This window comes from Onychostoma macrolepis, chromosome 07 (assembly GCF_012432095.1).
Source record: "Onychostoma macrolepis isolate SWU-2019 chromosome 07, ASM1243209v1, whole genome shotgun sequence".
NCBI lineage: Eukaryota > Metazoa > Chordata > Actinopteri > Cypriniformes > Cyprinidae > Onychostoma > Onychostoma macrolepis.
The window spans coordinates 11,230,121-11,255,632 of record NC_081161.1 but is presented as its reverse complement, the minus strand read 5'-3'; the positions used below and the strand labels follow the sequence as shown (position 1 = coordinate 11,255,632).

General features: G+C 40.6%; 1 protein-coding gene across 1 annotated transcript in view; it reads left to right on the top strand.

The window, feature by feature from the left end:
• The first annotated feature begins 2,933 nt into the window (after positions 1-2,933).
• The window catches only part of ank2b (ankyrin 2b, neuronal), a 158,594-nt gene continuing 136,015 nt past the window's right edge, over positions 2,934-25,512 (top strand). The window contains exon 1 of the mRNA XM_058781273.1: positions 2,934-3,245. Within this exon, the coding sequence (XP_058637256.1) occupies positions 3,177-3,245 (69 nt within the window). The 5' untranslated portion in view covers positions 2,934-3,176. The remainder of the gene's footprint in view (positions 3,246-25,512) is intronic.

Genomic DNA, 25,512 nt, shown 5'->3' with positions numbered 1-25,512 from the left:
GAATATCAGTTGGGTTCAAGACTTTGACCATGTCACTCCAAAACCCTAATGGTTTGAGCCATTAAGAGGTTGACTTCTATGCTTTGGATCATTGTCTTGCCGCTTAATCTAGTCACACTTGAGTTTCAACATAGTCTGAAGACACAATTCATGTTATTTTTAAATATTACAAGTTGCCAAGGATTTGAAGCAGCAAAGCATCCCCACGCCAGCACACTCCTTCCACAATGCTTGACTGTAGCGTTTTCTTTTTGTGGAATTCACTGGTTGATTTATGCCAATGTAATGTTCTGTTTTCAACTAATCAGTCCACAAAACAATCTCTCAAAATGTTTGAGGATCATCAAGGTGTGTTTTGGCAAAATTCAGAACAACCTTAATCTGCTTTTGGGTTAGCATTGGTTTTTCTCCTCGTCACTTTTCCATGAATGGCATTTTTGGCCGATGTCTTTCAGATAGTGGGGTCATGAATGGTGACATTTATTGATCCAAGAGAGGCCTGCAGTTCTTTCGATGTTGTCCTTGGGTCTTTTGTGACCTCCTGGATGAGTTGTCACTGTGCTCTTGGAGGAATTTTGGAAGGTTTCGTCTGAGAAGGTTTTCCATTTGGAGATAGTCTGTCACTGTGGCTCTTTGGAGTCCAAGAGCCTTTACAATAGTTAATTTTCACACAGGGCTAGTTTAGAAAACTTTTTTTTGTTTCAGTAAATAACATCGTTTAAAAACTTGAGTTTACTCAGGTTTTTTTCTCAGCAGTAAGGATCAAATAGACGTGAGAAACTTATTGTAAGTAATGTGGATAAGACACTGCATTTCAAATAAGGTTTCTTTCAGTGTTCCAGTAATTCAGTCACTCTTAAAACAGATCAATGTGAAAGCATCTAATGTACTCTAATTTTCAAAATTAAGACAAAAAGTTTTTAGACAGCGGTGTTAATGGAACATGACAATAGTTAATGTGGTGAATTACCGCTTTGGAATTCTTGTGTGAACTTGACCTTAATTCTTTTGAATGGAGGTAAAAATGTGTAATTGACTAGTCAACCCGCCTTAGTCACTTTATTCCAATAATATAACAACTGAACAATTGGCAGGGGAAAGGAAAGGAAGAGTCAAGTGCAGGGGGCACCAAACTTGATCCTGGAGGGCTGGTGTCCTGACGTTTAGCTCCAACTTGCCTCAACACACCTGCCTTGAAGTTTCAAGTATACCTAGACGTTGATTAGCTGGTTCAGGTGTGTTTAAGGTTGTAGCTAAACTCTGCAGGACACCGGCCCTCCAGGACCGAGTCTGGTGTCCCCTGGTCAAGTGGTTAACACATTTAAAAAATGTGACTGCTCCTTCTCCACCTGCTATATGAGGTTTATATTTGTCCAGAGGTCAAACAGAACAGTTACATAACTGACGAGTAGTGATTGTTTTTTCCACTGCATTTGCCAATGCATTAGATAAATGGCAGTATTTGCAATTAATTCACTTCATTCCTACAATGCAGATTAAAATTATACGTTTAATAATCTGTAAATAATCTGGTACCCTGACTTTACCTGGTTTCTCCCAATGATATATTCTCTCCTTCTCTCCCTCTCCTTGATGGAGTTTGGGCATGTTTTTGTCTTGCTCAGGTTCTGAAACTCTTTCAGTAGTTTATTGATATGACCGCACTGTCTGGTACGTCAGATGAGAACAACACTTGAACTGCATTAATCTGGATGATGACACTCATCGGAGCTTCAAATAGCTTTATAGCTGAATTGCATCTTGCAACACTGACACAGGTATTGGACTGAATTGATCATTGAACTGCAGCCTTAGCTGAATAAGGAAATTGCTACCCTTTGTAGAACTGCCTATAGCTAAATGGAACTCACTTCAAAGATGCATTTCACCCTGTTTTTGATCTGAACTGAACGATCACTGAATTAAATTAAGCTTAATACAATTATATCCAGTTGAGTTTCCATAATTGATTCTGCTACTTTCATTTTTATCCCTGTGATACTGCTTTTAAGCAATGTATACTGTAGAAGGAAAGGTGACTTATATATACGATAACGACCTCACAGGACAAAACCCAGTACAGTCTCAGCATCCAGAAAATGACTGCAATACTCTAGTGTGCCAGAGAGCTGGAACAAGATTCGACAAGATTTAGGCATAACAAGACTTGCACCTAAAAATGAGTATATGAGTATACTTATATTTTACAGTCATACAATCAAACTTAAATCATTTAAGTGCACTGTAATTAAACTGTTTAAGTAGATTTCAAATCCGGGCTAACAGTGTCGCACCTGGAGTGTGTTCTCCATAATGTCAGCTGTGAACTTATGAAAGAGAACCACAGATGTTTATCACAATAACTATGGACATGTTCAACTAACATTTCACTTATTCTTAACTATAAAGTGGCTACAGGCCTAAGTAAAAAGTACAAACAATGTGTTTTCTAGAGTTTTTTTTTTTTTTTTTTTAATGTTTTCAAACGCCTATTGAAAACCCTTTTGTTTTATGATATTTTTGCGGAAGTCTGTCATGTCATTATAGGCTACAATTTCACTCTTAAGCTTATTATATTATTATTATTATTATTATTGACCGCTGTAATGGCTGCAAACAAACAAACAAACACAATAAAACTACACTGGCATACATTCATGGTAAGCATGGTCAGTTTGGAGCTGTTGGGAATGTTAAGGTGTCCTGTGGCCAAGACTTTAAGCTTTCTTTCTGTATTGAAGGCGATAGATAAAAATAAACCTATGAAATAGAAAAGGTGACACTTCCTTAAGTTTCCATAGCTTTGTGATATTTTGCTATTTAAAGAATGACATTCAGATGTCATTGATGATCAAGAATAAGTGTCCTCCCAGTGTGAGTTATCTCTTATCATGTGTGTCTGCGCGCTGTAATTCGGTGACAAAACTGTTGCACTGAGGGTGTGGAAGGGCGCGCTCAATAACAAACCAAAGCACCGGCGACGGAAGATTACGTATCGCAATTAGCGCCCACTGTCCCTGTAACATAGTTACTGTAGGTCATTCAGATGCCCGTAGCAGCTGAACAGATGGAGGGGATATATGTGGTATTGTAAGACTGTTCTGAAAGTCCTTGTCCTGTTCGGAAGAAATTACTGCAGCGGTGTGTCCTGCTCTTGAAGGTGCACCGAAAGGAACATGGCTTCTCCAACATCATCGTATGGAGAAGACCTCCGCTCTCCAACGCCACACGACCAGCCTCCAAAGGTAGAGGACATTCAAGTTGTACTGACTTTACAAATGCGCAAACACACCGAATGCATGATGTCAGAGCGCGCGATGCGTGCTGTAATGGCCGTTACAGAATGTGGATTTTGTGCATTTTGAGTGTTAGTATATTTTGGCGCTGAAGTTTAACTCGATTCAGCATTTAGTTTGTAGACCCAACAAATGCCAATTTAATTATTTAAATAATGGCACCCACATGTCCTGGGACGTTTATGGCACAACGAAGTCATACTGCACATAAGGAGAGCAATGACATGACAATTAGGCTACTATTAGAGGCGTGTAATGTTCCCATTATAAACAATTATTAACATTATTTAATAGGTAAACCCAACATCAGTGGAGATTTTCATGATGGACAACTGCCATTGGTCTTGGTAGTATTGGGATAGCAGGACATTGTGCATTTTCTAAAAAGATGTATTTATTTGATCAAAATGCCAATGCCAAAATATATTGAATTAAATCATCTGAAAGAATTATAAATGCAATGAAAACATCCAGCTGAGTTGCAGTAATAATAGGAATGGATGAGGAGTTGCACAAAATACAAAACATCCTGAATAGCTCTAAATGTCTAAAATAGGTTTTAGTTTCTTCATGCAAAATATATTATCATTGCCTCTTTGATTTAGGGTTGAAATATGATCCAGACTGTTCTTCATTTGATTCACTCTAAATTCTTGTTTTTCTGCAGAATTCTGTGGTATTGTAGATGGTGAAAACAATATTTCATGGGTGATAAATCGTTAATGCTGAATATTATTTTTTTATTTTTTGCCCTTTTTTAGTAGAAGATTACAGGTTCCTAATCTCTTAGAATTCTCTAAATCTCAGAATTTAAGAAATATTGAGTGATGCACATGCCTCTTCAACTTAGAGATGGTTGTGTCTTAGGTGTCAAGTTGGATGTTGTTTGTGTCTTTTGTTTAAAGGGTTAAATCTATGCTGATCTGTGAGTCATGTGGGTTTCAGCAGGTGATGGCATAGTCATTAAAGTCTCCTAAGGAGGAGCCTGTGCTCAGCTCCATGGTGGCAGATTGTTTGGCAGGGCTGTCTGTCATAGGCACTGGTACACACACAAACACAAACAAAGTGATGGCACATGCATATTCATAGATATATAAGATGTTTAAAAGATCTACACTGAATGATCTATTTATATATTATTTTTCCATTTAAAATGGTTTAAGTAGTTTTGAGTGCGTGTACACTTTTTTTCCACCATCTTATTCTGTCATCGTTTTATCCACATGTTTATCATCCCATTTTTTTAAGGCAGAATGTTTAAGTTTTACAAGATCAAATTCATTATATACACCTTATTGATGATTCACATTATATACAGGCAAGCAGATGAGCCCAGAATAGGAACGCACTTAATGCATTAAGCAATATTGAACATTTTCTTTATAATGGTTTTAAAGCCTAATACGAAATTTAGCAATAAGGTGTATACTGAATTTGGTCTTATAACTGTCTTAGTACATTATTATTTATTACAAATCTGGCGGGCAGTGGAGGAAAGCTTTGTTTTGCCCTCCAGGTCGGCGTTACTGTCAAAACTTAGAATTGAGCATATGACAACAGTTACTTTACCACACCAGCTGCTTTCAACTATTGGTGCTCTGTCAGTCAAACAAAATAAGTTTATGAGTTTGTCATGCTTATCATATCAATCATAGTGCCATAGTGCAAAAATCAGAAAACAGTTGCTTTTGTATCAGTTTTTTTCTTTTTCTTTTTGACAAATATAATGGAGAAGATGAGAAAGTAGTACAATTACAAGGGGGAATCTAGGCAAGTGTAAAGTAGATGGACAGTTGACATGTCAAAAACACTGACATTAATACAAAACAAAACAAGTTTAACAGACACTTTGCAGATGCAAAAAGAGAAAAATTTGCCTAATGTGTTATTAATGTGTTTTTCTTAAAATAAAGATAACTTTTTATTTTTTGACTTATCAGGAGATTCACACTAGAATCAAATACCCACACATACTGTAAGATGAAGTCAACAGATGCACAAATATCCTGGATGAAGCTCATTTGCATTTAGTATACAGATGTTTACTCAAAATGTAGATAGAAATTTACAGAGGATTTGAATCAAAAATTTTCTTGACGAAGCATAGAGCCTTATACAATTTCATGTAATCGCCTAATATGGATCTTGTTAAGGACAACTGCTCAAACACACAAGCTTTATTCACACAGTCTTTTTTTTAATTGGAGAAAACATGTAAAAATGACAAAAGTGTAAAATAAATCAAGCCATTTTTTGAGATTACTGGCTGCGTTTGTGAACGGAACAAACTAAACTCCATTAACCAGCCAATCACAGTTTTAAAACTTGATGAACAAAATGGCAGACAGCAACAAAGCCTCTCAGTGTAGCATTTTGATTGGCTAGGCTGTCAAATCATTTATCTGTCGCAAGGTCAATTCACTATAATTGAATGGCAAAGAGCAGCATAAATGTTCTGCTACATGTCTCATGTCTCCTTTAGTGTTAACCTGCTATGAATATAATTTAGTCATTTTTCGGTGCAAGATTTTGATCCTTTCGAATTTTAGTGAGTTCACCTGCAGGTCATCTGACTGGCTGCTTTAATTTCTAGACTAGAAAATTCTTTGCCATGTAGGGGGAAGTAGATTAGTTTGGGATTAAGGTAATTATTTAATCCACCCTCTTGGGATCTTGTTAATCGGGAATATCTCAAATTGTTCACATGATTGTTTACAGCCCACTTATAAAGTTCACAGATGGGGTGCGTTTGTCTTGTTAGAAGAAAGCATTCATGAGCAGTGCTGTACAGTACATATGCATGTGTGTATGTGAATGGCTCCTTGTTGGTTCCTTCCGGAACAAAGACAGAGCCTTGTCTTCTTTGCTGTAAAACCATTTCATAGGGCAAGCTTTCTTGGCTCTTCTGTTTCTGCTGTTTTGTGAAAATTCTTTCCCACTGACTAACTTCACAACAGATTCAGTTTGTCACCAGTGCCAGTGAAACAAGGGAACAAACGACTTCAATCATTTGTCCCAGGATGCACACTTATCCCATTCACTTTTTCTGATTTTAAACTGATTTATGGAATGGAGTTTCTAGAGTCAAGTCTAGTCACCTTTATTTTTATAGCACTTTATACAATACAGATTGTTTCAAATCAGTGTTTCAGTGATAAACAGGAAAAAATTGATTCAGTGATGCAAACAGAATTTAATTCTGCTGTAAAGCAGCTCTCAAAAGACAACAATAAATGGTCATTTATATTTTATATTTATAGTTTACTGTTGATTCAGTTTGGTTCAATAACTTTGTAAAGTTCATCAGTTATGGAATTGAGTTTAATGAATCTATAAAGCAGCTTTGGAGAGAACAGTGATGTCATCATTCAGCTCAGTTCAATACTTTATAGTATTTGTGCAGTCAATAATATTGCAAAATATTGTCCCCAACTAAGCAAGCGAAAAGGTGACCGTGGCAGGGAACTCAAACTTGGAACCTTGGGAGAAACCAGGCTCAGTTTTCCTCTATCCAGATGAATGAACATGATGTGGTTTAATTCCAGGCTGCATCACAAGTCGGACTGTGGATTGATGTTGAAGTTGGCCATAGGGTCTGTGCAGAGGTATTGTCTGGTTCTTGTGGTCTTCTCTGAAGGTCTGTGCTGATGGTTGTCTAGTCTAGTCTTTTTGTACGTGATCAAAAAATCTTTGAATGCAGTGCTTTTATGATCATCTCGAAGTACTTATTCACCATCTGGTCTGGTCACAGACTGGATCTGGGATATCACGGTAACCTCGGAGTAAGAAATAAACAGACAAACTAATATTAGCATAGATGCCAATTTGTTACATTGCAATTCAATTTGCAATGTAACAAACACATTGGGTGTTATGGGATTTGTTAACATTCTGGTTGACCTAATTAATGCAGCCTAACAATCCTTTAAGGGATTTGAATTATTGAAATATGATAGTGTGTTGTGTATGCCAGGTTAAAGATGTTTCTTTAATATAGATTTAAACTGACAGACTGTCTGCTTCCACTTTGGGTGCTAAATAGGAAAAGGATCTACCGCCCACAGTCAATTTAGATATTCTAGGTATTAATAACAACTTGCACAAGTACTGAGGAGCTAAACAATTCAGGGTTTTATAAGTAATCAGCAAGATTTTAATGGGGTCATTGGATGCCCATTTTCCACAAGTTGATATTAGGGGTATGCGATATTGACAAAAAAATAATATCTCGATATTTTCTTGGATTTTATCGATAACGATAATTAGACGATATTTTGCTGAGTGTGTTATTGTGCTGGTATATCTTAAAGGGGTCATCAGATGCTCTGCTGACCCGCCCTTCTCTTCCGTGGAGTGACGAGCAGACTTTAAACTTCAGCCGCAAAACTGGCTAACTAGCACATTATTAGGAAAGGTGATTTGCAAAGATTCATAAAAAAAAAAAAAAGTTATACTCACTTCTTCTGCAGATGAAGCTGGATCACGAATGATTCGTGCGAACATGCACATTTAGGCAGATCAGAGATCGGCGCATTCCATTGAAAACGAAAGTAACCTTAATCCTCTGCGTCTTGAGCAGCTCAGATGTCGGGAGTAACTGACGACTGCTATATTCATTATTACATCCAACAACAAAACGCCTCAATTGCTTAATCGAAGACATCTTGTCTTCCCCTGCACCGGAGTCGACTCAATGGCGGACGGATGACAGATCACTTAGGGCGGGTCTGAGGTAACACGTCCTTGTCAATCAACTATCGTGGGAGCAGTCTGTACAGAACTACGTCATTCTGACAGGAATCTCAGAACAGCCTGAAAATAGGAATTTAAAAAAAAAAACCCACTGGGTGGATTTTTATCATTATAGGATTGATGTGTACACACACTTCCAACACACATTTATGTTCAAACAACTTGTAAAGTGAATTTTGCAACCAATGACCCCTTTAAGGACTGCCGTAGATAGCTGACTCCTAAAGTTTTTGATATTCTTCATATTCTCTGTGGTGATCAGTTCACACTGATAGAAATTAATCTTTTCCAATAAGTTTAAATTGATTTTTACCTTTTATGGGCATTTTTACCTTTATAAAGCCATTTTTCTAAAAGTGTGCATTATCTTTTGAGTCAAATTCTTACATTTAATCAGTGAATTAGAATAATAAGACATTTATGCTGTTACCAAGGAAATGAAATCATTATCAATAAAATTCATCTTTGCAATGCAGAGTAAACACAGAAGCTGCGCCTGAAGTGGCATTTAGTATTTACACACTACTGTTTAGTGCAGAATATGAATACATTTAACCTGCAATTACAAATGCATAAATAATGTTTTGATATATTAAATATAAAACGTTGAATACTATTATTTGAAATTATTTAAATAATAAAAAATAAACTTTAAATGTGAAATTAAAACCACCACCAGGTGGCAGCAAGTCACTGTTAATAAGTGAGTCATTGCGATTGAACCGAATCATTTAAACGGTTGATTCATTCAGGAACGAAACACCGTCATGTTGCTCAGAGATGCAAAACAGTGCTGTGGCTTTGTTTGGAATTATTTTTGTTGTCAAAATAGAGAAAAAACAGGCAATATAAACGTAAACGTAATTTGTAACTCTGATGAGAGCACTCTTAGTACTATATGGTCTAAATCAGGGTTCCTCAAATCTTACCCTGGAGGTCCAATCCACTGCAGAGTTTAGCTCCAACCCTGATCAAACTCACCTGTCTGTGATTTTTCTAATGATCCTGAAGACATTGATTAGCATGTTCAGGTGTGTTTGATTAGAGTCACAGCTAAACTCTGCAGGAAAGTGGATCTCGAGGTCCAGATTTGAGGAGCCCTGGTCTAAATCCTGTCTGGAAATACCATTTCTTTCTGAGAAGGAACATAGTTGTGAGGATACTGCCTTGTTTTTTTTTTTTTTTTTGGACACGAAAGGGAGATTCGATATCAGTTTATAGTTAATTAATTTTCTAGGAACAAATATAGCTTTTCCCCCCCTTTTTTCTTTTTTCTTTAAAGGGGACATCAGATTGTCCATTTTCCACAAGTTGGTATGATTCATTAGGGTTAGTTAAGGATGGGTGACTTGGTGGCCATGTTAGTTAAGGATTTTGGAGGTAGAACAGGTTCTGTGCTGAGCTCTGGGGCAAGAGCAGGCACTGGGCTGAGCTCTGGGAGAAGAGCAGGCATTAGGCTGAGCTCTGTGATGAGAGCAGGCACTGGGCTGAGCTCTGGGACTAGTGCTAGCTCCTGACTGAGTGCAGGGAATTGAATGGGCTCCTGGTTGAGTTTAGGGAAATGAACAGACTCTGGGCTGAACTCTGGAGTGGACTCTTGGTCTGGGGAGAAATCACTAGTTAGAGCAGGCTCCAGTGCAGATTCAGAGGCCAGAATGGGCCTGTTGCTGAACTCTGGGGCTGGAGCGAACTTGTTACTGAACTCCGGGGCTGGAGTGGGCTCATTACTGAATCTGGGGCTGGAGCAGACTCGGAACTGAACTCGAGGGCTGGAGCCATCACTGGACTATGCTCAGGGGCTGGAGCCATCACTGGACTGCGGTCAGGGGCTGGAGCCATCACTAGAATGTGGTCAGGAGCTGGAGCTATCATTGGACTAACTATGCTCAGGGGCTGGAGCCATCACTGGACTGTGGTCAGAGGGCTGGAGCCGACACTGGGCTGGGCTCAGGGGCTGGAACCACAGATCATCTCTTAGTTCTTGTTACAGTCAGGGCCGGACACTGAGGTAAGTTGTAATCAGAAATAATGTTTATTGAACAGGTAGAGCCAAGAAGAGAAGTGAGTAGGTGATCTTGAGAATGCCTCCGGGCGAATGAGGATGATAGTAACTGCGTTCTCTTACACAGGGCTGTCGGGATGACGAGGTAATCGGGTTTATGCGTTCCAGGATGGTGAAGGGGCCAACGAATCTGGGACTGAGTTTCCTGCTAGGCAGGCGCAGCCTGATGTCCCTGGTTGACAGCCAAACCTTTTGCCCTGGTTGGTACTCGAGATTGGTTGATCTTCGGACGTCTGCCGTCATTCTTTGTCTGCGCACTGCCTGCTGGAGCTGATGGTGTGCTGCGTCCCAGACTCTCTCGGAACCAGTAATCGATGGCGGGGACGTCTGATGGTTCACCTGACCAGGGAAACAGGGGAGGCTGGGAACTGAGTACGCACTGGAAGGGAAGTGAGTCCAGTAGAGTTTTGGCGTAATGAATTCTGGGCGTACTCGGCCTAGCCTAGAAACTGGTTCCAAGAGTTCTGGCGACTATGGCAGAAGGTTCTCAGGAAGCGTCCCACTTCCTGGATTTTGCGTTTGGTCTGCCCGTTCGACTGTGGGTGGTATCCAGAGGAGAGATTTACACACCTAGGAGGGAGAAGAATGCTTTCCAGACTCGAGAAATGAACTGGGGTCCTCTGTCTGATACTATATCCTCCGAGATGCCATAATAACGGAACACATAGTTAAACAATGTTCAGCTGTTTGGAATGCCGTGGGAAGGCCGATGAGGGGTATGAGTCGGCAAAATTTGGAGAATCGATCTATGATGACAAGGATACAAGTGTTTCCATCCGAAGCAGGTAGGTCCGTAATGAAGTCGACTCCTAGGTGTGACCAAGGGCGTTGAGGTATGGGTAGTGGATGAAGTTTACCGGCTGGAAGATGACGGGAACTTTTGGAGATGGCACAAACCTTCTCACGTCCCTGGCCATATTAGGCCACCAGAAGCGATCTCGTAGCAGCGAGAGAGTTGCGTTGGCCCCTGGGTGGCCAGTACCAAGGGAGGTGTGAGTGGTTTGAATAAACGGATTGCGTTGGGTTCTGGGAACGTATTGATGATCCTGAGGACAGCCCGGTGGATTGGCAGGTGGAGTGGCTGAGGCGACTGGTGGAGAGGTCCATTGGATGGGGCTGGCGATGATTTTAGAGGGTAAGATGGTCTCGGGTTCCTCGTTACTGTCATCAGGGTTATGAATGCGGGACAGGTCGTCTGCCTTGACGTTTCTGGTACCCGGCCGGTAGGAGATCTTGAACTGGAATCGTGTGAAGAATAAAGCCCATCTGGCTTGTCTTGGATTAAGTCGTTTTGCATCACGGAGGTATTGTAGGTTTTTATGATCGGTTAGGACAAGAAATGGGTGTAATGACCCCTCCAACCAGTGCCTCCATTCCTCTAGGGCGAGTTTAATGGCCAGAAGTTCACGATTGCCAATGTCGTAGTTCCTTTCCGCTGGGCTGAGTTTCCTGGAGAAATAGGCACATGGATGGAGTCTGGGCGGCTTCCCAGTGTGTGCAAGGAGTGGGGCGCTAGTGAAGGCATGTTTGAGATTTTTGAAGGCTTCCAGGGCTTTGGGGTTCCAGGAGAGAGTTTTGGATCAGCCTTTGAGCAGGTCTGTGAGTGGGCTGGTGACGGTGCTGTAGTTGACGATGAAGCGACGATAGAAGTTGGAAAAACCTAAAAATCTCTGGAGCTCTTTGATGCTTGTGGGAATGGGCCAGGAGGTGACTGCTTCCACCTGCCCCTTGTCCATGCGGACGCCACGACTGTCGATTATGTATCCCAGGAAGTGAACTGTGGGTCGATGGAATGAGCATTTTTCAGCCTTGAGGTATAACTGGTATTGTCGGAGGCATTGGAGGACCTCCGCAACGTGTTGGCGATGTTCGGCCAGGCCCTGGGAGTAGATGAGGATGTCATCTATGTAAACGAATACGAAGCGGTTTAGAAACTCCCGGAGCACCTCATGCATGAACCCTTGAAACACCGAAGGAGCGTTGACTAACCCATACGGCATTACCCGATATTCGTAATGGCCAGTAGGGGTCACGAAGGCGGTCTTCCATTCATCTCCTTTACGAATGCGGATAAGGTTGTAGAGGATATCTATATTTGACGGTTATGTCTTTGAGTTTTCGGTAGTCGATGCAGGGTCGTAGGCCGCCGTCCTTCTTGGCGACAAAGAAGAAGCTGGAAGCAGCAGGGGAGGTAGATGGAACGATATATCCTTGTTGTAGAGCCTCCTCTATGTACTCCTCCATGGCCTTCTGTTCTGGTGGTGAGAGTGGGTAAATTCTCCCTCGTGGTACTGGCTCACCCGGAATGAGGTCGATTGCACAGTCCCATGGCCGGTGTGGTGGTAGCTGGGCAGCCCTTTTTGGACAGAAGACGTCTCTAAAGTGGGTATAACAGGTAGGGATGTCGATGGATGGTTTTTCCTGGGGGCTTTCGATGGAGGTTGTGTGGACAGGGATTTGTACTGGTTCCTGATGAGATGGTCGTGGTAGATTGGGAAAACAGTGAGGGAAACAACTCACCCCACTTTAGGACTTCTCCCGTCCTCCAGGACAGATGGGGATCGTGCTGCACCAGCCACGGACGGCCTAGGATGATGTCCATGGTTGAACCATCCAGAACCAACAAGTGAAGCTCCTCTTGATGTAACTGACCAATTCGTAGTTGTACGGGTCCAGTACAGAGGCGAACGGAACGTCGTGTTAGAGGAGTGCCAGTTATGGATTGGACCTCGTAAGCGGTCGACGTAGTCGAGGTAGGGAGTCGGAGGTGTCCCGAGATGAAGTTCCCCACGGAGCCAGAGTCGAGGAGAACGGTAACTGAAATCACACAGGATCGAGCAGTAAGCTGAGCACGAGTGGACAGAGGCTTGAGCTTATTAAAAGGGGGAAGAACGGAACTCACCAGGGCTCAACGAGGGTGAAGGCGACATTCCAGGATTCAATGTCCATTATCACCACAGTACAAACACAATCCTTGGTTGATTCTTCTTTGACGTTCTTGTAATGAGAGGCGGGTCGAGTCCGTTTGCATTGGTTCTGGAGGGTCAGTGGTCTCTGGTCGGCGTGGAGGAGGAGTGGCAATGGCTGAAGATGGTTCAATGGAACAAGACTGGATACGGTTGGAACATCGCATGGCTAGTTGGATGAATTTCTCCAGGCCAAAAGTATGCACTGAGATGGAGGTGTAAGCAGGGATTAAGTCCTTGTCTGAAGGCCGTTATGAGAGAGGGTTCGTTCCAGCCGCTGGCCGCTGCTAGTGTTCTGAATTGGAGTGCATATTGATGAATCGTCATAGTACCCTGTCGAAGTTGATATAGTTTTTTTCCCCACGGATGAATCTCCCGGAGAGCTGCTGAAGACTTTCTTGAAATGATGGATGAAATTAGCAAAGGTTTGGGTAGCGGGTCCGGCCTGGTTGAGGATAGTTTCAGCCCATCTAAGGGCGGGACCAGTGAGGGAGGTAACCACGAAGGCGATCTTCGCTTGATCCGTGGAGAACATGTGGGGGTGGAGATTAATCGTTAGGGTACACTGCATAATGAAGCCATTGCACTCCTCCACCGAACCAGAGAAGGGCGCTGGTCTGGCCATGGGACTGGCGAATACGATCGGTGAAGGAGTGCTAGTTGTGGTGTGAGAGGGTTGTGGTGGAGGAGCTGGTGGTGCCGTTGGTGTGGGCGATTGAAGCAGCACTTTCTTCAACGAGTCCACCAGCTCTTGGAATGGATCCGGGGTGCTCATCCTGTTCGTGCAGTTTAACAGATCTTCTGTTACAGTCAGGACTGGACACTGAGGTAAGTTGTAATCAGATATAGTGTTTATTGAACAGGTAGAGCCAAGCAGAGAGGTGAGTAGGTGATCTTGAGAATGCCTCCGGGCGAATGAGGATGATAGTAACTGCATTCTCTTACACAGGGCTGTCGGGATGACGAGACGAGGGGTTCCACAACAGCACACACACTCAGACGACAGAAGTTCTGGGAGGAGAGGATAACACAAGGTTGCAGAGACAAAAGGTGAGGCACAAACGGTAAGTATGCTCATACAAAGGATATCTTGAGGAGAAGGTTTTCCGAGGAAGGAGTCCACGTTGTATAAACGAGATCGGACATGGGTGTGTGTTACGTGAGGGTATAAATACTGGTGTTGATTGCTGATGTGATTGTGTGCAGGTGAGCGTGATTAGTATTCTGGTGATGTGGAACGCTGTGATTGGTGGGGTGTAGGGCCTGACTGATCCGTGACAGTCCTGATCCTCCTATTTTTGGCTGTGTTTAAATTGAGCACTGATGCTTTAGCACACTCTGGACTGGGCTGATATTCTGGAACGGACTCTGGAGCAGGTTCATGGTTTGGTGCGGTCTCTGGAATTATTATATCTGTCTCCCCTTGATTGTGTCATTATGTTTAGGTGTGTCTTATCAATTATCATCATTTGCCAGTGTATTTAGTTCTTGTCTGTTCAGTTTGCCTTTGGTCCGATCTACTATGTCCATACATGTATTTCCTGCCTACCTGTCTGTGGATTTACCCTCTTGTGGATTATTTAAAGACTATTTGACTTGATCTTCTTCTTCTTCTTCTTCTTCTTCGTGCAATTATTATTCACCGTAGCGCAACAGAAGACCGGACCAAACAAGAAGTTAGAGGCGTGTGTCCCCGCATTTGTTTTTTGAAATTGTTTTGTTTTGTTTTTTTGTTTTGTTTATGGACCACCTAGAATTCCTCCTCCACCTGCTGGAGCAGGGGGAACGCACCCTCGAGGACCATACAAGGGACTTTCTCGACCTTGCCTATCTCACGCATTACCCAGATGACTTCCTGTGTACTTTCTACAAGGTCAGCCTCAACTGCGACACAGGCCTAGTTGTCTGGGGATGGTCCTCAGTGGAATTTCACCACCTATGTGGAGTGGGTGCTGATGAGCTGCAACTCAGCATTCACCATCAGCCTCGCTGACAAGGATTTCACCAGAGCCCAGAGCCCAGCCAAGCATCACTCTGCTGCATGGAACATCAGCCTGATCCCACCTCGACTTACGAGCCATTGCCAAGAGAAGCGACAGAGCTGAGGATCGACAGAGCTGAGGATCGACAGAGCAGAGCCTCACACAACGTCTGATCATCTGTGAGAGCTGGCACCTATGCACGAAATGGTGGATGAGACAGTGGAGCGTGTGAGAGCAGAGGTAAGCCCCACCCACTGCAGCACTGCTGAGGGTGAGCTGAACCAGGACTCTGAGGACTTAATCGACGTTTACTCGGAAATACCCTGTCTTCCTTCATCTGAATCTTCTTCCTGTCCTGATACAGCCATGGGAGCTGTTTATGAACTGTCTGTTTGTCTCGTCAAGAACATGGAGGTCGGTTATGTTCTGTTTATCAGTCCTAAACTGTCTGCCCGTATTGAACTATCTGTCTGTCCTGTCATGACCACATTGGTCATTCCCCTGTTCGCTGTGCTTCCAGTGTTGGGAGTCGTGATCTGCTGTGTATGGGCAGCATACACCATCCCAGAAAGCCCTGGTGCCCACCCACCCTCCCTCCCTCCCTCTCCTGCCTCCTCCTGTCATCCCTGCTGCTTCAGCTCCACCACCGCTGCTTCCTGTCAGCCCCTTTGCTCACCCTCTGCCGACCATCTGTGCGGTGGAATCGCCGTGGGTCTGCTAGTCTCCATCGGCGTCATGGCTGGAGGAACCCTTGTCTCTGCCTCCGGACTGAGTCCTGGACTTTCAGACAAATTCACCACTTTGATCATAAGCTGCCTGATTGGAGGTGACTGAGTTTGCATTGCTTCTATAGCATTATTGAGACAGACTCCATGAGTTATACTAATGTTACTGGCTCAAGAATAAGTTTAGATGGGATCTGCACTAGGGCTGCAACTAACGATTATTTTAATAATCGATTAATCTGTCGATTATTTTTCGATGAATCGGATTTAAAAAAAAAAAAAAAAGCATTCATTTCCAACCCTTTATTCAAAAACAGAACTAAAATCTTTAGAAAGTGCACAAACATGTTGCTCCTTGAACATCCCTGAGCTGTTATAATAATAATAAAATAAAATAAAATGGACTAACACAAAAACATACACATGTATGCTTTACATCTGCCAAATATATAGACTTTTTGGGGTGCAAAAATTAAATAATTTAACAACACTGCGTCGTTAGCGTTGGTATTGTATCAGACACCTGCACTTAACATTATATGAAAATCAAGCTCAAATGGAGTTAATAATGTTTTTGACCAGAGAATGACGGAGATGGAGTGTTTTGTCTGTCGTTAGAACGGCTGTTATGCAGTGCATAAGTGCATTAAGTGCATTATGCTTTCATCAACTTTTACAGGTTATATAACTTTGATTGTAGCTATATGGGCGCTTAGTTTTTTCTTGTTGTTTAATACACTTGGCCAAAATCTCAAATTAAGCGCTTATGCACATAATGCACAGGATATTTAAAACGTATATAGACAGCAAATAACTAATTCTTCTCCACTCTTCAAACACACAAAAACATTATCCTTTACTGACATAGTGTTTGAGTAAAGAAAACGCTGTACTATTCAAACACCAATTATTTATTCACCCTTGCATTGCGAAAAGCGGAGATCTCATCTTCTCCAGGCTGTGCGCGCGTCAATCTGAACGGAGGCGGGTGAAGTTACGAGGTCTCGCTGAGAGCTCGATGATCCAATAAGCGTTACAGTTTTACTGACGAGTTATTTTAATGCTTATCATTGGTTTACTATTTTAAAACTCTCTGATTTAAAATAATAAAACGAATTATAAGCGACTAAAGTTTGGATAATTTTTCACAGCACCTGACTGGGCTAGGGTATGGCAACTGCATACTCTGCCATACGCAAACGCCGCCTGCTCCCACACCTTGGATGACTTGGGTCGCACGGATTTCTCTGCCTCCGCCATGTATCTTTCCTCTACCTCCGCTCGTTTTTTTTTGTTTTTTTACTTTTTGTTTTTATTTATGAGGCGCCAAACTCTGCTAGCATCCGTCTTGTGAGAGAGACCGAGTGTGTTCACTCCGCTCCGCGCTCAACTAAAGTTTTTTTTTTTTTTTAATAATCAAACGTCTCCGCGTCGCGCGACACAACGAATCGATTATGAAATTCGTTGCCAACGCTTTTAGTAATCGATTTTTATCGATTTAATCGATTCGTTGTTGCAGCCCTAATCTGCACTCCTTGCATGAAGAAGTATATCGAGAGATCAAGCATCCACATCACAGCTGCCTTTGTTTCACTCTCTATTCTTCTCTGAACGTCTTCAAAAAGCTAAAATAAGTTCCTTTTTAATGCTCTCAGGTTATTGGCAACATGCTTGTTGCTAAGGCTATCCATGTTGCTTAGGCTGCTTAGTTGTATTCAGTAAAATGCGCGTGCTAGGCTAATGTGATATTGGAAAAATGCGTTATCTGTTGTAAGAGTTGTTGTTCAGTTGAAGTCAGCTCAGCGTGATTCTGTCAAGCTTCTTCTATTTAGCTTCTTCTACATGCTTGTTCTTAAATGGGTCATCAGATGGCCATTTTCCACAAGTTGATATGATTCTTTAGGGTCTTAATGAAAAGTCTATTACTTACTTTGGTTAAAATGTCTCAATGGTGGTGTAAAACAACACCCTTTTTACCCTGTCAAAAACAGCTCTGTTCACAGCAGCCCGTTTCATTGCATATCCCTATAAATGCTAATGAGCTCTGCTCACCCCACCCCTCTCTTCCGTGGGGTGATGAGCCATTCTCATGAGACTGTATACTTAGCCGAACTTGCTAACTAGCACATTATTAGGAAAGGTTGATTTGCAAAGATTCATAAAAAAAAAAAACGTATACTCACTTCTTCTGTTGGTGAGGCTGGATCACAAATGATTTGCAGGAACATAGACGCATTTAGGTAGATCGGGGGCACATTCCCTTTAAAAACAAAGGTAATCCTTTTTTGGAAAACAATTGTGGGAATGGCCTGGGTACGTGTGACATCACAAAGTCAAGAATCTGAGATCGGCTTTATGTGAGAAAGGGGTTGGATGGATTTTTATCATTATAGGGTGGTTGTGTACACACACTGCCAAGACACATTTCAATTCAAACAACATTTAAAAGTGAATTTTGCATCCAATGACCTGTATAGTATATTAGGAACATGCTAGTCTTAAAGGGGACCTATTATGCCCCTTTTTACAAGATGTAAAATAAGTCTCTGATGTCCCCAGAGTGTGTATGTAAAGTTTTAGCTCAACATACCCCACAGATCATTTTTTATAGCTTGTTTAAGTTGCCACTTTTAGGCATGAGACACTGGCAATACACAACAATCTGACGTACTGAAACTGTCAGAAAATCTCAGGCAATCGACTTATATTGCTTTCATATGCATTTTTTAGCTACAACATTCCTATTTACAATCGTTCTGGTAGCACGTGAAGGCAGCATCAGTGAAAACAGGCAGAGATGATGGTATCTTTAGCAACATTAGCCTTACAGAGTGCCAAGAAGCTCTTTCAGAAAGGCAATTTGAAAACAAAATACAACGTGCTTAGTTTGGATCTGAAGTTCGCGAACAAAGCGTTGGTATTGATCCCTCTTTCAGAATCAGACTTTGCGAAAATCCAGCGTTGAAATGACCCTCGTTTGTGAGGCAGTCTGGTTTAAAATGATTGGCATGACTTTATCGATTATTTTTTTTTTTGGTACATGTCCTTTGAAAATTAAACTTAACCACAGTGTCCTTAGTGGCTCAGATGGAAGGAGTCTATGGAGCTCCTATGTTCATTGGTGCATCCCAAATGGCCAGGACTTTTTACCTATGGTGATGTGTACCTAGAGAGAAATCTGGAATCACTTTTTCTGAGAGACTGTTTATGATTTATTGGGATTATAAAAAAAATTAGTGGGTGGATTTTTACCATTACAGGCTGGTTAAGGTGTAGTTGTATTAGGAACATGCTTGTTCTTAAAGCTGTAGTTGAATTAGTAACATGATTGATCTTAAAGGGGGCATAACACACACAGTTTCACCCAATCTCATGTTAATCTGAGTACCTATAGAGTAGTGTTGTCAAAAGACCCGGTACTTCGGTACCAAGTCGGTACTAAAAAAATGAAAACGTCACGGTACCAGGTTTTTTTTAAGTACCGGTGGTACCGAGTACCCGGTCAACCCAGTTCTTGACGCGTACAGCCCGATGATTTCCGCGATGCAGAAAACGTGGACGGAATCTCGGAATACAGTTATAAAAAGGGAATTTACAGTTTAACACGGAATGTCACGGAATTTGTCAAAGTTTGGATGAATTAATCAAAAGTAGGTCATTGCTATGAATCAATTGACATGAATCCCCCATGTTCTGGGAGTCTCTGTATGAATGAATTAATGGCGGATATGCGCCGTTTTTTACTACACACACTGAAGCGCGCGTGACGCTCGTGGTGATTTCAGCATCTGCCGTCTCAATGAGGACATAAATACATAAACAACATCTACAGAACTGCTCTGAGAGTCACTTCATGAGCATTTTACCGTTTCATTTGAGTAAAACCAGCGTCATATCTTATAGATACACTCAGAAATTTAAAGGTATTCACGGCAACCCGTCAAAATAAAAGTTTATCTTAAAGACATTGTGCCAGAAATATATTACTATTATTTAGTAGAATGTATGTGATACTATTACTAAAAAATTTATATTTATTTTTAAAGAAATAATCACACAATATTTCTTCCATATTTTAATTTTAATAGTAAATTCCCTTTATTTACCAAAAAAATTAAATGTGTTTAAATTTTCATTAATTAAAAGACACATTAAATTTGGGTGAAACTTTACTGTTTTTCATACTTTTTTTACTTGCGGAAAAACTTGAAACAATTTAAATAAGTATAAAGAATGGCATTGATTTTTGCACATTTGATTTTTGTTTGACTTTATTATTAAAAATAGTGTATTTTTTAATTAGCATGTGGTACTGAAATTGGTACCGAGAACCGTGGATTTTCACTGGTATCGGTACCGAATACTGAAATTTTGGTACCGTGACAACACTACTAAAGAGTAATAATGCATCCTTCATATCTCCAAAAAGTCTTTAGTTTTATCATATTTATAAAAGAAAGATACAGCTTTACGATTCTCTCCGAAAAAAGCCGAGCTTCTGGAGGCGCGCTGTGGGTGGAGCTAAAGAGTGACGAGCACTTAAGTGCCGATCGTGAACAAAACACAGACATTTGATGCCGTTTCACTTACCTTCTGCAGTTCTGAATCATGACCGGGATCTTTTATAGCTGGGACTGCTCCATCTTTCAGTATCAAACGATGTGCAAATCCAGCTTCAAACTGGGCCTTGTTTATAAAATGTTCGTCAACAAACACACTCGTGAAACTCCATTGCTGCCCTGAAAAACAAACTGCATCCACTGTTCACATAACGCTGGGTTCTTTTGGGAAGCTGAGCAAGGTTATCTTTCCCTTACAACCAAAAACACACTTCTTTAGAGACATTCTTCCTGAATGAGTCCCGTGCAGTGCTGCCGGGTGATGGGTGCGCTCTTGCTCTCGCTCTGGTCGATGCATGCGTGTGCGTGCTCTTCCGGGAGAAATGCCCATATAAGGAGTTCCACTCTTGTTTACGTCAGCAAGAGCCATGATTGAAAAAAAACTTTCCGAAACTTGTACGAAGGAAGACTTTTGGCACAGAAATACTCCGTCACACTTCCAAATTGTTATTTGAAACTTTGGCCATGCTTAGCATGAGAATCCAACTCTTTAACAGTGTAAACAACTCTGAATGAACAAAAAAGCATTGTACCCCCCCTTTAAAGCTGTATTAGGAACATGCTTGTCCTTAAAGTCAAGTCAAGTCACCTTTATTTATGTAGCGCTTTTAACAATACAGATTGTGTCAAAGCAACTTTCCAATATCAGAATAGGAAAATAGTGTCAATGTAAAATGACAAGATTAATCACTCAATTTTCAGTTAAAGGCATTTCATTCATTCATTAAAGTCCGTATGAAATCAAAATGGACTTTATTTACTTTACTAGCGCACATTGCTAGTCTTGATGTAAAAAAATTATCCTTGCAAGGCCTTCCTTTTCTGCTGAAAATTTTTTTTTGTCTCTGTAATCTTTTCAAAATCTGAACATTTGCTTCTGCTCTGGAATGTCATGCCTTTTCTGATGATGTCAGTTTGACAGCGTGGGCAGAATATCCTTAAACTCACCCCTCCAACCGTTATGAATGAGAGACAGAGAGGAGGAGCACAAAAATAAAACCCCACCTCTACTCAATATTCCGTTTCAGCTGGAAATACGTCACTACACTGAAATAAATTTGGGCAGCAAATTCCGGTTCACGCAGACAAGCTGTAGTTGTATTGGGAACATGCTTGTTCTTAGCTCTAGTTGAATTAGGAACATGCTTGTCCTTAGCTCTAGTTGTGTTAGGAACATGCTTGTTCTTAAAGCTATGGTTGTATCGGGAACATGCCTGTTCTTAGGGCTTTTGGTTCTGTTGGGAACATGTTTGTTCTAAAAGCTATCTGGTTGTTAAGGAGAATGTTGTTGTTGTCATCTTGTAAGCTTCTCAGGTATTGGTTACATACTTGTTAGGTTATCTGGTTAAGTATGCAGGTTTTGGCAACACGCTCTTTGGGTCATTGGGTAAAGGCAACATGCTTGTTGCTTAAGGCATTGAGATTTTTGCTGTCATTTTGTGTTGGGGGATATTGGCATATGGTTTTGTTTTGGGGGGTTGTCACTGCTCTCCTTGCTCTCATCCATGCTTGGACTTCTCTTACAGTCTAACAGTAAGCGGGAGTTTCTTTGAAAGTTAATTGCCCCTTTTGACACATGCGTAAGCTGTTTCATCAAACCCTAAATATCAGTGAAGATTCAAGATGGACTTTGCATTTTTGAAAGGATACATTTCAACTGGCTCTGCCATTGGTGCTTGAAACCTGTTGATTGCTACTTTAGGTTATATTTTCTTTATTTTTGTAAGTGTGTGGTGGTCTTACTGGAGTCGACCAAATCTTTGTCCATTAAATTACTTTGTTAGTAACAAAACATGGAACACATGATTTGTTTAGAACTCAGTTAATGACCTGTGGCAAAGATTAAAGCAAAAACACAGATTGTATTTATTATTTGAGACCACCATCCTTGAAAGTCACCATCACATTTAAACAACTTCATGAGGTGCATGTAAGAATGTTGTTTGCTGTGGTCCTGTTTATCAGTTTTTAAAATTTTATAAATTAATTTTTGTATGGAAATATCTATTGAATATCGATTTTGTATCTCATATCTAAGGAAAAATCGTATGTAGATCATGTGAAGGTTTTTAAGGTCATTCCATAAAGTGTCTGTAAACTATTGACTTGTAATGTACTTTAGTTACTTTTAAAACACAAATATTTTTGTTTGCATATTCATGTAATATGTAGATTAGCATTGTTATTTTTTTCTGAATCCTGAATTAACTCTAAACTGCATATTTTTCTTTGCACATGGGAACATAGCAGTGTTACTAAAAATGTTTTTTGTAAACATAGGTCATACATTTTTTTGACCTAAATATTTGACATAATCAGTAATGCACAGTGGAGAGACAGCTGACAACTGGTGTAAAATATGGATACTATTTTTGTTGAACATACAGACGAACATATAGAACCCCCTCCCCCCTCCCCGTATCCAGTCCCACCATTCCCACCCACTAGTGATGCCCCTGTCCATAGTCAGACCTATCACTTTCTCTGAAACCACCTTCTCTTTAATGAAACCTGATCTTACCCAAGGGTGATAAGATAAGCTTTCTGCTATGTAAGTGAGTATAAGTAACAGGAAGAAATTAGAAATAGGAGAAGCAGTCCAGAATTTCTATTTATGGGAAATAAACAGGATCTTTTTGTGATCACATTGTTACACACACACACACAGACATACATGTTCTGTTGGCAGAATGCCAAATGCAGGCATCTTTTTTCTTTTTTCTTTTTTTTTTTTTTTTACCTAGAAATCCTTTCTCTTGATCACTGTGCAACATTGCTGTGCTTTTTTGTGTGTTATTTTTCCAGTGCCATCAGTAACTATTTTTTGATCAAAAACCTAGAAATTGCTATCAGATTTCTGAGAATCATTCCCACGCTGCAGTTACTCAATCTACAACTCTTCAAACCTTTACCTGGGGAAGTGGTAGGTTACAGTGCACTGAATCAACTCTGCACTGATTTCGGGGACCATCAGACTTGTCTTAAAAAGTGATGTACGTATGTGTTACCATATCATTAAACTAGATCAACAAACCAAATAAAACCTTAACCCTATAGTAAGTAATGGGTAGTCATGGCCTAATGGTTAGGGAGTCGGGCTTGTAACCTGAAGGTTGCTGGTTAGATTCTCGCGCCGGCAGGAATTGAAGGTGGGAATTGTGAATGAACAGCACTCTCTCCACCTTCGATACCATGACTAAGGTGCCCTTGAGCAAGGCACCGAACCCCTAATTGCTCCCTGGGCGCTGGAATTGCTCCCCGGCTGCCCACTGCTCCGGGTGTGTGTTCACTGTGTGTGTGTGTGCACTTGTTCACTACTCACTGCTGTGTGTGTGCACTTGGATGGGTTAAATGCAGAGCACCATTTCGAGTATGGGTCACCATACTTGACAATACGTCACAACTTAACTTCACTTAAATGTAAGTACATTTATTAATATTACCAGTACTAAATTGTATAATTACGCTATGTGTGACCAAAATAATCATGAATGCAAGTATAATAATGTGCATTTCAGGAATATTAATTACACAAATGATTATATGGGGACTGAAATGAAAGAGGGGAACAGAAGCCTCTTTAAAGGAACAGTTCACTCAAAATGACTGTCATTGAATCACCAGATGACATCTTATCTTTCAAAAAATGTTGAAGAATTTCCTGGTCACACTTTTTTTTGCTGAGATGAAAGCGAATGAGATGCAGAACTGTTTTTGAATCTGGCAGATTTCTAATTGCATCATTCCAGATGATTCTGTGCCAGCTGAACTTCCACTAAGATGAATGGGAATGGAGAGGTCTTTGGCTACTGCTTACTCCTGGCAGACCTCTTTGCATATTGCAGTTAAATCTCTGAAGCTCAAACAGTATGCTGACATTCAACCTCCCAAAGTACTCTCACTTCTTCTATTCTCCCTCTGCTTGATTTGAACAGGGACAAAGGACTTTATCAAAGGGAATCACCATAATGGTGCTTTAAAAAACAAAACAACTACTCTATTATTATTATTATTATTATTATTAGTTAGTTAGTAAGTTAGTTATTTCAGGGATAGCTGTGGAGTGGAGTTTTTAAAAAGTATTTATTCGATTTGAAGTATTTATTTATTTACTTATGCTCTTATTTTGCAAGGAAATGTCCACTAATACATTTATTTTATTTAGTTGAGAGTCCATTAGTGCTGCACTTTAGATACACTGTCTTATGGTAAATGTATAAATAAAACAAAACTAAACGTTTCTTTTTGTGAACAAGGTCATAAACTTATAATATTGGAATAATGAATTAAGCTGAAAGCAAAGGCAGTGCTGCCCTCTTGTGGATTTTAAGTACAATCAAATACAACACATCAATGCAGAGACCCACACACTGACCCTGTTTGTGAAATAGACTATTGATTTAATTAGACTGATGTTTGGAGGATATCATAAAACTGTGCTTACTGTTTGGACAGAAAGGCCTTGATTAATTAATGTTATTGGTGTGAGTTCAACAATAATTTTGGTTGTTTAATAAAAGCAAGAATATTTTTTTCTTAACAGTGGTTGATATTTATAGATAAAATGGGACATTCTCAAATAATTTTGTAAAGTAATATAAACATATATACAGTGGGGCAAAAAAGTATTTAGTCAGCCACCAATTGTGCAAGTTCTCCCACTTAAAAAGATGAGAGAGGCCTGTAATTTTCATCATAGGTATACCTCAACTATGAGAGACAAAATGAGAAAAAATTTTTTTTAAATAATTAATTTGTAAATTCCTCAGTAAAATAAGTATTTGGTCACCTACAAACAAGCAAGATTTCAGCACAATCAAAGCCTATTGATGAACTGTGTGGCATACCAGAAGACAGAGGTAGAGAGACACACACAAGCATATAATTCTAAACTTTGGTTTCAAAACACATCAGATAAAAACCTTCATCCTATCATCTTCTCCTAAAACACACACTGCTTTGCTCCCGCATCATATTTCCCTAATATTGCTTGTATTATAATATTGACCGCGCATTTCAGCGGCAGTTGCTATGGATATTGACTTAGATGTGTCTCTATGGCAACACATTTTCCCCGGGCCTGAAAGTTTCCCAGCAGGGATCAAGGTGC